At 45.2% G+C, this 14,977-nt stretch overlaps 1 protein-coding gene across 1 annotated transcript; it reads right to left on the bottom strand.

Annotated features, from left to right (window-relative positions):
* Positions 1-242: 242 nt before the first annotated feature.
* On the bottom strand, positions 243-14,039 carry KIF3B (kinesin family member 3B). The gene is made up of 8 exons (XM_065892282.1): positions 12,636-14,039; positions 9,340-9,441; positions 9,003-9,125; positions 8,776-8,894; positions 4,414-4,527; positions 3,617-3,722; positions 904-1,082; positions 243-339 (listed from the first exon to the last, which is right to left on the bottom strand). The coding sequence occupies exons 1-8, from the start codon at positions 14,037-14,039 to the stop codon at positions 243-245; spliced, it is 2,244 nt and encodes a 747-aa protein (XP_065748354.1).
* Positions 14,040-14,977: the final 938 nt, after the last annotated feature.

Here is a 14,977-nt window from a genome sequence, read left to right as displayed (position 1 = left end):
CGCTTTACCTTACCCATGCATTTCTGAGATGCTAATTAAAGGACGGTTCCCAGGGGAGCTGAGTGCCAGATTATGACCGGCATGTTTCAACCAGATTAAGTTGGTTAATCTGCAAAGAGGCCATCGCTCCCCCCCAGGGGAATGGTTCTGAGTTTGGGCTCGAGTCCTCTCTGCGGGTTTTTGCTTGTCTCTTCTCTCAGAAGGCAAACGCTGTTTATACTCTGGGAGGGGAGGAAGTGGGTTTACTTTGGAACCAGCCCCCGAGACTGTGGATAAAGCTGAGATGCGGGGGTTCCTGAGGAAGAGGAGGAGGATCCCGACTTCCTTCCACTTTTAGGTCTGCAAAAGTCAAGCACATACGTACATTACACATCCCGTCTCTGACACAGATCAGATTCCTTTCCCATCAAATGCCATTACATCTCAGGGTGGCCTTGCCTCAGTGGACTTTCAACTGTAAAACCACCAGAGACTGGCACAGCTTGCCCCTCTTCAATGGCCAACACAACCTGCCAACGGAGGAGTGAGATCTCAGGGGAGGGCCTCTGATTCTCAGCAATTGCTATTCCATTAAAATCATATTTTGACTGTCTTCTCCAAATTGGTAAAAAATACTAAGTTTGCAGGTAGAATTCACTCCTTTTTTGGTTTTTCACTCAATTATTTTCCTTAAATTTCAAATCCAGAATTTAATAAGATAGAATTTCTAATTTAGCACCAAATTAAATCCTTGGTCATTTAAACTGAGGCTCAGAGCCTGGGTTGTGGATTCAGATAGACCTAGGTTAACTCGGGCTCCGCCACTTACTTCCATGATAAACAAGCACTTTTGCCACACTCTTCCCTCATTTGTCCTTGTTCAAACATGTTTTGTTCAAACATAGGTCACCAAAAGCCACTCACCTGGCCTTGGGTTTCTTATTTGCAGTGCTTTCAAAGGATGATGCGTCCACCTGTATCTCATCTTCATCCTGCAGAGCCGCATCCAACGCGGCCTGGACTTTGGGGGCAATGGCGGGCCCCTCGTAATCTCTGGTGGTCCGGCTGGGCATGTCCAGCTCCAGCAGCACGATGTTTTCTGCCTGCAGAAGCAGAGCAAAGACCAGCTAGGATGGCCTCCAGTCACACAAAGGGAGTTCAAGCAATCTAAACCCAAGAACAGAACCGCAAATTGCATGCTACTCAAAGCCTACCAAGGGCCCGCCTGGAAGAAGTGATGTAGTTTTATAACTTTCTTCCTGGTGCAATTACAGATGATTTTTATTTTCTTCTCTATGCTTTTCTCTATTTTCCTTTTTTTTTTTTTTTTTGCAGTACGTGGGCCTCTCACTGTTGTGGCCTCTCCCGTTGCTGAGCACAGGCTCCGGACGCGCAGGCTCAGTGGCCATGGCTCACGGGCCCAGCCGCTCCGCGGCATGTGGGATCCTCCCGAACCGGGGCACGAACCCGTGTCCCCTGCATCGGCAGGCAGACTCTCAACCGCTGCGCCACCAGGGAAGCCTTACTTTCTTTTCTTTTTAAAAACAAAAAACAAAAAAACACCCAATGAACATGTATTCTATCCTAAGGGGAATAATCAGGGGAAAAGAATAAATTAAGTAGAACCCATTTATTGTAGACAATGTGAAAATACAAAAAGATACGCAGGAGAAAATAGTAGTCACCAATAATCTCCCCACCTACGGCAGCTTTGATGAACTTTTTGGTTGCAGAGGGAAGGAGGCAGGTATGGTGTATATGTGGACGGTGTGTGAGTGGCAGTATATGTGCTTATTACCACATTTTAAAAATCAGACTGGGTCCTGCCTCATAACTGGCCTTGGAGATAGATTCCCTCACTTGATATCCCGCGGTGGGCCTTTACCTAGCTCCTAAATACCAAGTTGAGTGTGAAGAGGGAAGAACACCCATGGTTCTACATCTTCCCCTCTAGCTCCTCCCACGCAGTGGTGTTCAAGCCCCAGGGCCCCAGAGGGGGCACGAGGGGCCCCAGCTGGGAGAAGGTGGGGGAAAGAATGGCGTGGCTCCCCTGATCAATTTTATATGTTGAGATACTGCATAACATTTCTCTTATGGAGCCGGTCCATTGCTAAAAATCATCTGAGAGCCACTGCTTTAAATTCTACCTTTAGATCAAGGTAAGCCACCTGGAAACCTACATATTTGACTTGTAGGCTTTAAAATCATGTTTTTGGCTTAAGACATGAAATAACCGGCACTCTCTGAAACTGCTAGAAAAAAGTTTCTGAGGATTGTGTGACACATCACTCATCCTCCACTACATAAAACCTCACCTAATACATCTTTTTTGCTTTTGTTTTCTTTATGTAAAATAACTCAATGCCAGGAAGAACAGTGCCTGAGGAGCTAACTAATCCTAATCTGTTTTGCTCTGGCTGCTAAGGGAGATTCAAAAACATTTAAAATTTTTTAAGTGAAAATCTTTCATTATAAACGTAATACAGGGAATCCCCTGGTGGTCCAGCGGTTAGGACTTGGTGCTTTCATTGCTGTGGTCCAGGTTCGATCCCTGGTCGGGGAACTAAGATCCCATAAGCCACAGAGTGTGGCCTAAATAGATAAATAAATAAAAGTCATACCAGTTCCCCACTGACAGTTAGAAAATACAGATAAGCAAAAAGAAGAAAATTTAAAATGAGTTCACTTCCATTAACCAGCGACAACCAGTTCACATTCTGATCTACTTCACACCAGATTTTTCAATTCATAGATACACTTCCCGTACCAATTGCTCTATAACTTAAAAACACATGTGGGGCTTCCCTGGTGGCGCAGTGGTTGAGAGTCCGCCTTCCAATTCAGGGGACACGGGTTCGTGCCCCGGTCCGGGAAGATCCCACATGCCGCGGAGCGGCTGGGCCCGTGAGCCATGGCCGCTGAGCCTGCGCGTCCGGAGCCTGTGCCCCGCAATGGGAGAGGCCACAACAGTGAGAGGCCCGCGTACTACAAAAAAAAAAAAAAAAAAAAAAAAAAAAACACATGTGTCTCCTGATTCATCCACTTACCAGCTACCTGACCTCTGAGCCACAGCACTGAGCGAACAGAGCAGGTGAGAGGGCTCAATTAGAGAAAGCAGCCAAGTGCCAAGTACAGTGCCTGGCACACAGCAAGTGCTTATCAATAGAAGCCTGTACGGTGTTTTTATTGTAAAATATGTTTGAGTCATTAAATAGTCATCAATTATGTCACTTCAAATAACTACTTGACTCACACACATTATGTTAGACGGAAGGACCGTCAGCTCTTTAACGCATTTCCATCTCCTGTTACTAGACATCTATTTTCCTTCCCATCTCCCCGCGAGGCCATTCTGAAGCTCATTATTGGCTACATGGACAGTATGTTTGGACTCTCTTCCTTCCCTCCTGATTTGCTAAATCTCATTCTCTTTTACCTTTTTATTTATTATCATTTGTTATTTATTAATTATACTTATCTATTATTTGTTATAATTGTTATTATTAATATTACTGTCCTCAGGTCCCTCTGGAAAGAGGATACAAACTGTGACTTTGCAGACCGGTGCCTAAGGGTTTACATAAATCTAATCTCTTCTAAGAGAGAGGAGAGAGAAACGCGAGTACAATCTTCTCACCCTATATCGAGCCTCTGGACGAATCATCATGGACATTCTTGCGTGCTGGCTCAATGGTCTCTTGTATCCCACAGCTGATACTGGCCGCTTCATCATCTGTTGATTCCTGGAAATGGACTGTGGTAGTCAAAGCCCTGGCTGGAGTGTGCTCCACAGTCCCAGGATCGGTACTGTGGAACGAGCACTCAGAAAACTGAGCCTTCTTTAGCTAGAACCTGAAGCAAGAAACTCCCTGGACTGAAGGCTGACATGTAAACGGGGCAGGAGCTGCTTATATTTTCTGCTGGAGTGGCTTTCTGATTCAAGTGTGAGCGTCACGCATCTCTTAAGTTGGAAGGGCCCTGAGTCATCCTCCAGTTCTTAGACAGCAGGCACGAAGGCTAGCTGTAGACACTCTCCACCCCCGCAGCCTTAGCAGACATCTGCCATCTTTCCAGCGGAATCCAGATGCAGACTGAGAATCCTTCTCCACATTGCCAGACTGACACGTAAGAGAACACCTATGTACCGCCCCTCCCTTGGCCGAGCAGTTTCACTTGACAGCTGGGGGAGTTGAAAAGCAGGAACTTGGGAAAGGTCATTAGTTCACTGTGATAAAGTCTCCCAATTCCTAATACCATACTCATCACCAAACTTTTACCTCATGGACTTATGGCAGCCACAAAGACCTGCAATTGGTTCCAAGTTTAAATGGATCAAACTGTGTTCTTACCACAGCTCCCTGGCCAAGCCCAGCTTATCAACATTCTTTCCCTCCTCCCCACCTTAAAGTCTACTTGAAGTCATTTGTGACTTACTCCAGTCTGGTTATAGGATGTAATTTCCAATGATCTTCCTCTTCATCAAAGAAGGATCTATTCATAATTTTACTTTTTTCTTCCAGAGGGATGAAGTTTTCTATAATAAGATGCCTGTAAGAGCACACATACACGGGTGAATAGATGGAGAAAGAATACGAAAGGGGTGTTGGCTATCTGGTCCCACGTGAAGTAACTAATAGGTAAGGGTCAAGTCACTCAGCAAACATTTACTGAGCAGGTACTGTGGGCCTAGCCTCATACAAAGAGCTGGTTTACAGACATGAATGACACTTGGTTCTGCCTGAGATAGACAAACACTCTTAGGTATGCTGACAGGTCTGTCCTAGGAATATGGAAAGGTCAATTACGCCCAAGGAGTAGCAGCTTGAGGAGGTGAAAGGACTAAAGAGGAAGGCAATGCCTGGGCTACGCTGGAGTGAACACGTGCTAAGTGACGTATTTTGGGAGGGCCACTGGTACTGCTAAGCCAGCTCGTTAACTTCCAAAATGCTGAAAACAGATTAGAAATTAAACTGCCTTCCTCCAATCCTATGCATTGTTGCCCAAGGTGGAGAACTCCACATTCTAATCACCAGAACAAAGAGCAGAACGAGATGGATTTCAGTCCCTTAGACCCCTGAGAATGAAGACCATTCCTGAGAAGAGTCTCTGCCTAAGAAGCACCCAGGGAACATGGCCAACAATGAAACTGGAACCCACTGGGTTGTGTCTCTCCATGGTGATGACGATCTCCTGCCCCCTCTCTGTGTTCACTCTTTCAAAACCTCAGGACAGAACAATGCCAAAGGGGTGTTAACGTGGGAGAGACACAAAACAAACACCACAGAGGTGTAGGGTGCTATGAGAAACAGGCTGACTCGCTGTTTATTCAAAAGATATTAATTAGAGGGACTTCTCTGGTGGCTCAGTGGTTAAGAATCCGACTGCCAATGCAGGGGATACGGGTTCAAGCCCTGGTCCGGGAAGATCCCACATGCTGCAGAGCAACTAAGCCCGTGAGCCACAACTACTGAACCTACGCTCTAGAGCCTGCAAGCCACAACTACTGAGCCCGTGCGCCACAACTACTGAAGCCCACGCACCTAGAGCCCATGCTCTGCAACGAGAGAAGCCACCACAATGAGAAGCTCACACACCGCACCGAAGACTAGGCCCCGCTCCCCGCAATTAGAGAAAGCCCGAGCGCAGCAACAAACACCCAACACAGCCAAAAATATATATAATAATAATAATAATTTTTAAAAAAGATATTAATAAGAGACATAGCAATGAAAATGGCTTCCTTAAAGAAAAAATATTTTGGAGAGAAGAAATTTTCTCTTTATTTGATATTTAAGAAACTATTTTTTATAACATATATATATATTTTTTTCTTTCTGATTTTGAAGGTCTATTTATACATTAGAAAATGTAAGAAATACAATTACACACAATTTCACCACCCAGAGATACTCTTATTATTTTGGCATATTTTGTTCTGACCTTTTTTCTAGGTGTACATGCCTAGAAAGAGGACTGACACACACATTTAATATTAAGGGCTCCTTTCCAAATTTAAAACTTAAACATTAAAAGAATCTCTTTGAAAAGTTCCTCTTTTTTTTTTTTGACCACGCCTCGTGGCATGTAGGATCTTAGTTCCCCGACCAGGGATTGAATCTGTGTCCTCTGGAGTGGAAACGTGTAGTCTTAACCACTGGACCACCAGGGAAGTCGCCTGGAAAGTTCCTCTTTAAAGAAAACTTCGAGCAAATGTGGTGGAAGAACCGATATAAAAAAAACATCATTTTGCAAAACCCCTAATGAAATAATGCAGCCAAACAAAGATCACTGCTGGCTGAAACCATTAGCTCAGTGGTTCTCAAGGCAGGCTGCACATCAACAGCAGTTACAGTATTTTAGCCGAAACTCATGAGAGATCAATGGTTCTCAAAGTGTGTTCACCAAACCAGCAGGAGCAACAGCTGGTACTTGTGAATGCAAATGCTCAGGCCCCACCCCAGACATACTGAATCAGATTCTCTGGGTGTGGGGCCCAGCAATCTGCATTTAACAAGCCCTTCGGATGATCTGGTGCCTGCTGAAAGTTTAAGGACCACTGCCCTAGACCAATGAAATTAGAATCTCTTAGCAGGGACCCAAGCATCACTATTTTTAAAAACTCCTCAGGTGATTTTGGTACGCATCCAAGGTTGAGCGCTCACTTCCAGTTACAGAGAAGTAAGGGAGATAGAGCCACAAGTTAAACGGCACTGTGAAGAAGCAGACTGACAAATCCAGAGCGTGGGATGTTTCTATAGGCTATCTGCCCTAGACTTTTCAACAAGTCAACTATGAAAAAAAGTTTTTAACAGGAAAAAGGATTGCTCCAGATTAAAATAAGCTTAAGAGACATAATAACCAAATGCAATATGTGGTTCTTATGTAGATCTTAATATTAATAAACCAAGAAAAGCTGAATATGGACAGGGTACAAGAGAAACAATGCTAATTTTGTTAGGTGGAAAGATATCATTACGTACGCAAAAATCTATTTTACTTCTTCTACACTACACTAGCAATAAACATTCTGAAAATAAAATTAAGAAAACAATTCCATATACAATAGCATCATAAAAATAAGATACTTAGGTATAAATCTAACAAAAGAGGTACGAAGACTGCACTGAAAACTATAAACATTCTTGACAGAAATTAAAGAAGATTTACATAAATGTAAAGACATCCCATGTTCATGGATCGTAATACTTAATACTGTTAAGATGACAATACTCTCCAAATTGATCTATACAGTCAACACAGTCCCTATCAAAACCCCAGCTGGCTTTTTTTTTTGCAGAAATTGAAAAGCCAATCTTAAAGTTTATATGGAAATGTAAGGGACCCTGAATAGCCACAAAGAATCTTGAAAAAGAACAACAAAGTTGGAAGACTCACATTTCCTCATTTCAAAACCTACTACAAAGTTACAGTAATCAAGACAGTATGGTACTGGCGTAAGGACAGACATACAGCTCAATCGAACAATACTGAGAATTCAGAAATAAGCCCTTACATTTATGGTCAACTGATTTTCAACAAGGGTGCAAAGACAATGAAAGAAGAGCCTTTGCAACAAATGGTGCTGGAACAACTGGATAGCCACATACAAAAGAATGCATTTGGAACCATACCTCAGACTTTACAAAAAATTAACTCAAAATGGATCGCAGACCTAAAGGTAAGACCTAAAACTGTAAGACTCTTGGATAACTTAAGAGAATTGCAAACCTAAGTCCACAATAAAACTTGTACACACATGTTCACAGCAGCATTATTCATTATAACTGAAAGGTAGGAACAACCCAAATGTCCATCAACTAATGAATGGAAAAAATGTGGAATATCCATACAATACCATATTGTTCAGCCATTAAAAAGAATGAAGTGCTAACATGCTACAACATGGATGACCCCTGAGAGCATGTTAATTGAAAGAAACCAGTCACAAAAGACCACATATTGTATAATTCCATTTATATGAAAGGTCAAGAATAGGCAAATTTATGGAGACAGAAAGTAGACCAGTAGTTATTAGGCTGGGGTAGGCGGTAATGAGGAGTGACTGATAACTGGTACAGGGTTTCTTTGGGTGGGGGCGGGGGGCACACACAGATATTCTAAAATTAGATTGTGGTGATGACTTTACAACCCTGTAAATGTATTTTTTTTTAATGACTTGTAGGGGAGTTCCCTGGTGGCTCAGTGGGTAGGATTTCGGGCTTTCAGTGCCGGGGCCCAGGTTCAATCCCTAGTCAGGAAACTGAGATACTGCGAGCCACGCGGCACAGCCAGAAAAACAAATGACTTGTATACTTTAAACAGGTGAATTGTATGGTATGTGAATTATATCTCAATAAAGGTTTTTTAAAGAAAAGCACTGTGGTCATGTATGTAGGTATACAGGAACAAGATAACATGAGGTAAGATTCGCTTTAAAATATTTTTATGAAAGATAGAAGACAAAAGATTGTTTATCATGGAATCTGGGTGATGGGTATTTGGCTGTTCATTATACCATTCAGAAAATTCTAGTTAATAAAAGATTCCCTTTTATCAATAGATAGAAGCCTTCTTTAAAGGCAGGAAGGTAGAGTGGAAAGGAACTTGGAGATCATCTCAGTTAACAGATGGGACCCAGAGACAGAAAATAACTTTCTTTGGAATAAACAGAAGACAGACAAGGTGGCAGGAGATGGGGTGAAGAGAAGTAGGGCCCTGTCCTCAGGGGTGTGTTTCTGACTGAACACACAGCAACCCAGCAAGTGCTAGGGGAGCCCTGGAAGGCCCAGACCTTACTTGAGTTTCAGCTCCCGGGTGAGCTCATTCTGTGTCTGTTCCAGCTCCTGCCGCTCCTTGATGTGCTCTTCTTGGAGGTCATGGATCTCTGCCTTCACTGCCTGAAGCTTGGAGAAGAGCTGGAACCGACAGGAGAGGCAGGTGAGAGGGGCAGCCCTCTAGACAACAGAGTTCTCCCTCTGCCCCAAGCCTCAAGGCACCTCTGCCTGGCCTCGTTTCTTTCATACCTTTTTGAGCTTCTTGGTCTTGATGTCCACCTCTTGCTGCAATGAGCTGTACGTCTCTTTCAGTTCCAAGGTCTCCTCGTCGCGGCTTTCCATCTGTTGCTGGATTTCTCTTTCTCGACGTTTCTGAGCAACATCACAAAATTGATCAGTGTGCCTAGAGACAAGGTCTATACAAGAATATGGGGCTGGGGGCTCCAGATCAGGGTCTCCCGCCAGGAAGGGGCTGACACACTTCAGTTCCGTTCCCTCTGAAGAGTCAAATACAAGAGATATTCGCTCTGTTGCATTAACACACCTCACCCCACACCATTCTCTCCAAAAAGGCATGAAAAGTTACCTGCTCTGCAATCTCCTGCCGTTTCTGCTCCAGGATTTTCTGCTGTTCGTTTGTATGATCTACTATATTTTTTCCTCCAACAAGCAGCTTACTCTCCATGGCCTTTGTGAGAAAAAAGTAGAATCCATCTGATGAGCGGTCTCCCTCAGAACACAGCTCCTCACAGGGAAGCCCATGAAAGATAAAGAGCTCAGGACTGAGCCCAAGGGGATGAACTCTGGGGGAAAATATAGTGTGCTCAGCTGTACCCTTCCCATCACGGGTGGGGCTGAGGCCGCTTTACTGGGGGCTTTATCTTGGAAACACTGAAGATACAGCTTCCCCAGACATACATGAATTGCAGCTTTCTTTTTAAAAAACACTGTTTGGGTTTGTTTGTACAAAGTATTTGACCCCACTAAGAACCTATTAAGCACCTCCTATGTGCTAGGTACTGAGGATGCAGCTGTAAATACAAATCACAAAGCTGAGAGTCCACTGAAGGCCACAGACAAGCAAGCGGCCTCTTACCCTACGGAGTCGGATCCCATCAGGAGGAAAAGACCGAGTAATAAGGGGAGAGGCACACTGGAGGGAGAGAATTCTGGCTTTTGGAGGGGGTCAGGGAAAGCTTCCTGTCTCAAGGAATTAGCTAAGAAAAAAAATTTTTTTCAGAGGGTAGGGTAGGGAGTGGTGATACATGAAGTTGGCAAAGCAATCAGGGGTCAATTCAAAAACCTCCAAGCCCTGTTAAGGGAGACTAAGCTTGATCCTGAGAACCGCAGGAACTACTGACGTGTCCTTTGAGCGTTAGGGTACAAAATCACACTTGTGTTTTAGAAACAAAACTCCCCTGCGACAGGAAGAATAACTGGAAAAGGGCAGGCTGGGTGGAAGGAGAGCAGACAGGAGGCAGTTTTAAGGGTCCAGGCCTGGGCTAGGGCAGTAGTGGTTGGGGAGAGCAAAGTGGATGGGTCCGAGAGAGGCAGCATTCAGAGGCTTACGGGAGAGGGGCAGCAGCTAGCAATGATAACCCTTCGGAGTCTGGCTAGACTGAGAAAAGGCAGGCAGGAGCGGGCTCTGGGTGGCCGCGGGCATCTCCGTGGAAGTGTCCAGTAGGCAGAGGCTATCGGGCTGGGATATTAGGAGACAGCTCTGGGCTGACTATACAGACTGCAAGGCTTCAGCATTTAGATGGTGGCTGAAGCCAGGGGAAGGATTTGCACCTGAAAAGCATGGAATCCAAGAACCCCACAACCTTGCTTTTAAGAAACTTATACCCCTGCCGCCATGTTTCAGGGAGCGCTTGAAATTTTCCTCTTCTCTCAAAACAAAGGGGCTGGACTGATTACTAACCCTCCCTTCACCACACACATCCTTCTGCCTCTAAAATTCTTTTGTCCTGTGATCTTACAGCATCCAGGGATGGAGAAAGACAGATGTAATGTCATTCTCCCATAAATAAAACTTGTAAGAGGTACGGTGACCTTGAGGTGATGCTGAGTCTTGCCACACTAGGCTTCTGAGAGCTGCCCAAATATCCCAGGTTGTTTAGAGGGTCTAGGTGGTTCCTGGGCTTGAATAACAGATGTGATCTTAGAAAACAGCATGGAGGGGCTTCCCTGGTGGCGCAGTGGTTGGGAGTCTGCCTGCCGATGCAGGGGACGCAGGTTTGTGCCCCAGTCCAGGAGGATCCCGCATGCCGCGGGGCAGCTGGGCCCGTGGGCCATGGCCGCTGGGCCTGCGTGTCCGGAGCCTGTGCTCCGCGGCGGGAGGGGCCACAGCAGTGAGAGGCCCGCGTACCGCAAAAAAAAAAAAAAAAAACAGCATGGAAATCAAACATGGGTACACCCAGTTACACAAGTGCAGGAGTGAGGAGGGGTGAAGTGACATAATGGAATCCCATAGTAAGCCCCTCCCTGGAACACAGTTACCTCCTAATTGTGTTGTATGTGACTCCATTTTCACACCAGGTCTTGAAAGTCTTGGAAAGGACCCCTGCCTCTGAAGTAAAATAGGACCCAGCTCTGTGAAAGGGCTACTTTGATGCCACAGATAAAGTACAGCTTCGTATGGTCGGGGAAGGGGAAGCAAGAAAGAGATCAGCTGTCATTTTTAAATTAATAAACACAGATACATTTTAGAGTAGAAATTGAAGTTTGCACCAATTCCATAAGACAGAACTTCAAAGGAATTCCGGGCTGTGGTCGGGCGGCGGCCACCCTCAGGTCTCCAGAGCTAGCTCTGCACTCTCTTCTGCCATTAAAGCCCTGTGGCAGCCCAGGGTCCAGGCGCCTGATGGAGTTGTACACTGTGGACAGAAAGAGCACTCAGGACACTCAGAGGGGGCGCCTCCACGCTCTACAATACAATTCAGCCACTGCCACACAGTGGTTGACTGCAAGGGAGCCTCTGGGCGGGGGGTGGTGACGGAACTGTTCTGTATCTTGCTTAATCAGAGACACAGCATATGAAAACCACGAGGAGATACCAGTGTATATCTACCAGGTATACAAAAAGTCAAGTCTGCTAATCACAAGTGTTGGTAAGGATGAGGAACAACCAGGACTCATACCCTTCCGGTAGAAGCTTCAATTCACAGGGCCGCATTAGAAAGTGACATGTCAACTGTCTAGCGAAGTTGAAGCTACACACACCCTAGGACCTGCCGGTGTCAGGCAAGAAACTCTCACGCACACATGTTCTCCTGGAGCCAAGTACAAGGAATTCAGGGCAAAAAAAAAAAAAAAAAAAGAAAGAAAGAAACAGAAACAACCCACACTATCAGGAGAATGGAATATCACGGAATTCTCAGAACAATTATAAGGAATGAATCACAGCTTCAGGCATCAATATGGATAACTCTCATTAACATAACATTTAGCAAATAAAAGTAGATCACAGTAGTGGGATTCCATTTATATAAAAGATAAAAATTATGTGAAACTAAAACTATCTTTTATATAGAGATATATATACACACATTTGGGAAAACTATAAAGAAAAGCAAGGAAAGAATAAACACCAAAACCAAGATAACAGTTACCTCTGAGCGGGCAGGGACACAAAGAGCTTGTAAAGCTATGGATGCTGTTCTGTTTCTCATACTGGGCCGGGGCAGGGGAGGGGGTACATGGGTGTTAGTCTTATTGCTGTCAAAGAAAAATTGTTTTTCTTCATCCAATTCAATTCAACAAATGTTCCTTGGACACTGGGTATCACAAACCCTAAAGAGACACCATCCTTCATATCATTTTTTTTGATAAAACAAGAAGGTTTGAAAGAAAAAAGACCACGCCTAAGGCAGGGTACAGTACCTTGATTTTGGCGCCCAGCATCTCGGCAGCATCCTTTTCCCGCCGCAGATCCTCCATCTTTTTCTCCTTCTCCTTCAGCAGCCTCATCTTCTCCTCTGCAACCAAGCTGTGGTCCTCTACAATGGCCCGCTTCTCGATCTCCAGTTTTTCTTGCTGTTCCCGCCAGTAATCATCCTTATCATCCCCTTCGTCCTCACCCTCTTCTCCCTCCTCCTCCTCCTCTTCCCCACCCCCACCCCCGCCACCACCTTCCCTCCGCTTCTCTCGCCTCTTCCTTCTGCCAATGGACCGTTTTTCTAGCTGGGCCTTGAGCCGAGCAATCTCTTCCTGGAATTCTCGAAGGAGGGCATCCTTAGGGTCCTCATTGACCCTTGGCTTGTTCTTAATGTTCTTGGCACGGTTGGCGTATCTCAGAGTGGTTAGAGTCTCTTCTACGTTGTACGAGGCAGGCCCCACGTTGGCCACCATCACAGTTTTAGCATTGCCACCGAGAGAATCTTGGAGGAGCCTGGTAAGCTTTGAGTCCCGATATGGAATGTGAGTGCTTTTGCCGTCCACCAGGGCAGAGATGACGTTACCCAAGGCTGAAAGGGACAGGTTGATCTTGGTAGCTTCCTTCAATCTTTCCCCTTGCGCACCGGTCTTGGCCTGCCGTTCGCTGCCAGCAAGATCTACAAGGTTCAATTTCCCTACCCGGATATGGTTTTCGCCATCGAGGCCCACCTCACTGCATTCGATGGTGATGACAAAAATTGCATGCGAACGGGAACTGTGCTCGTTCATGTTGGTAGCACCGACAGAACGGTTCTGGTTCCCCACATTCATCACGTGCTCTATTTCCTTCACGCTCTTGGTGACAAAGGAAGACAGGTCTTTCACGTACACTCCAGTGTCCGGCCTCTCCTTGAGCTCAAGCCTTTTGGTCTGATCCTTTGAGAGGAGATCTCGGATCTCCTCCTGGTAGATCTCTAAGTAAGAAGCCCTGACCAGGTACTGTTGATTCTGGGATCGAGAGATATGGGTGAAGATGTGATCAAAAGAGTTAGGGATGACCCCTCTTTTTTCAGGGTCACCCCGGACTCCTTCCATCGTGTAGGTTTTCCCAGTCCCAGTCTGTCCATAAGCAAAAATCGTCCCATTGAAACCCTGCAGGACGGAGTCCACCAGTGGTCGGAACGTCTCGTCGTAGAGTTCAAACTGCTTGGCGTTCCAGTCGTAGACGGCATCAAAGGTGAAGGTCTTGGGCATTTCATGGGCCACTCCCTTGGGGTTCTTCACCGACACCTGCCCCAGCTTCACATCCACATCCACCACCTTGTCGTACGAAGCAGCCTTTTCCTTGCCATTCATGGGCCGACAGCGAACCACCACCCGGACTGACTCTGAGCTTTTCAACTTTGACATGATGAGCTCTGACCGGGTCGATCGTAAGGGCTATGAATCCAAAATGAGTCTCACAATGCTAGGGTCCTATAGGAAAAACAAAACAGAGTAAGCAAGGACAGTACAGCTGTCACTGGGGGCTGCTGAAAAGCACATGACACACCCAGGTCCCCTCCATCTTGACAACCTTCCGACAGCTGCACTTAATAACCCCACTACATCGGATATTTCCTCATGGGATCTTAACCAGCTGCAGTGGGAAAAATAAAAGCACTAGTCCACCTATAGTGTTAACTAGCTTGTCCTCCCTTCAACTGATAGTTTATCTTATACTACAGGCTGAGGCAGCTGGAAACTTTATAAAAGCCTGGGTAATCTTACGTGCTGTGGAACTACTACAACCTCTGCACAGAGCCATTTGGAACTACCTATCTAAATTTAAAATGCACGTCCCTTTTGATCTAGCAGCTGTATTTCTAAGAATTTATCCTACAGATAGAAGGATATCTGTGTTGTGGCATCATCTGTGGTAGCAACAGATTTCAGGCAACCCCAATTCCCATCAAGAGGGGACTGATTAAATAAATTTAATATATTTAATATATACAAATCCTGGAATCCTGGGCAGTTACTAAAGAGAATGTGCTAACCTAAACGCAATCCTAAAAGAAGATATGTTGTTAAGTGGAAAACGCAGATGAGGAACAACGCGTATAGTACAGTTTACATATGCGTGCTACAATGGAAGTATACATGTAAAAGTGGTAACAGTGGCAGCCTCAGCAGGGGAACTATGGGCCCCGATGACACTCAGAGGTCTAGAGAGAGGAAAATGACTTTTCACAACACAATTGTTTGTACTGTTTGAATTTCCTATCTTGTACTGATAATACTTTTCCATTCTAAAATCATCAACTATGGCTTGTGCAAAATGTATTCAAATAAACAACGATGTGGGG

This window comes from Phocoena phocoena, chromosome 15 (genome assembly GCF_963924675.1).
Source record: "Phocoena phocoena chromosome 15, mPhoPho1.1, whole genome shotgun sequence".
NCBI classification, from domain to species: domain Eukaryota; kingdom Metazoa; phylum Chordata; class Mammalia; order Artiodactyla; family Phocoenidae; genus Phocoena; species Phocoena phocoena.
Note: the sequence above shows the minus strand (reverse complement) of the source record. Positions and strands in the feature narration are given on the sequence as shown.

Excerpts from the sequence above, each read along its gene's own strand:
- KIF3B (XM_065892282.1), bottom strand. The coding sequence starts at position 14,039 with ATGTCAAAGTTGAAAAGCTCAGAGTCAGTCCGGGTGGTGGTTCGCTGT. Across the intron at positions 4,528-8,775 it reads ACCCGGGAGCTGAAACTCAA|GCATCTTATTATAGAAAACT; the intron begins GTAAGGTCTGGG and ends GTGCTCTTACAG. Across the intron at positions 340-903 it reads AATAAGAAACCCAAGGCCAG|ACCTAAAAGTGGAAGGAAGT; the intron begins GTGAGTGGCTTT and ends TGACTTTTGCAG.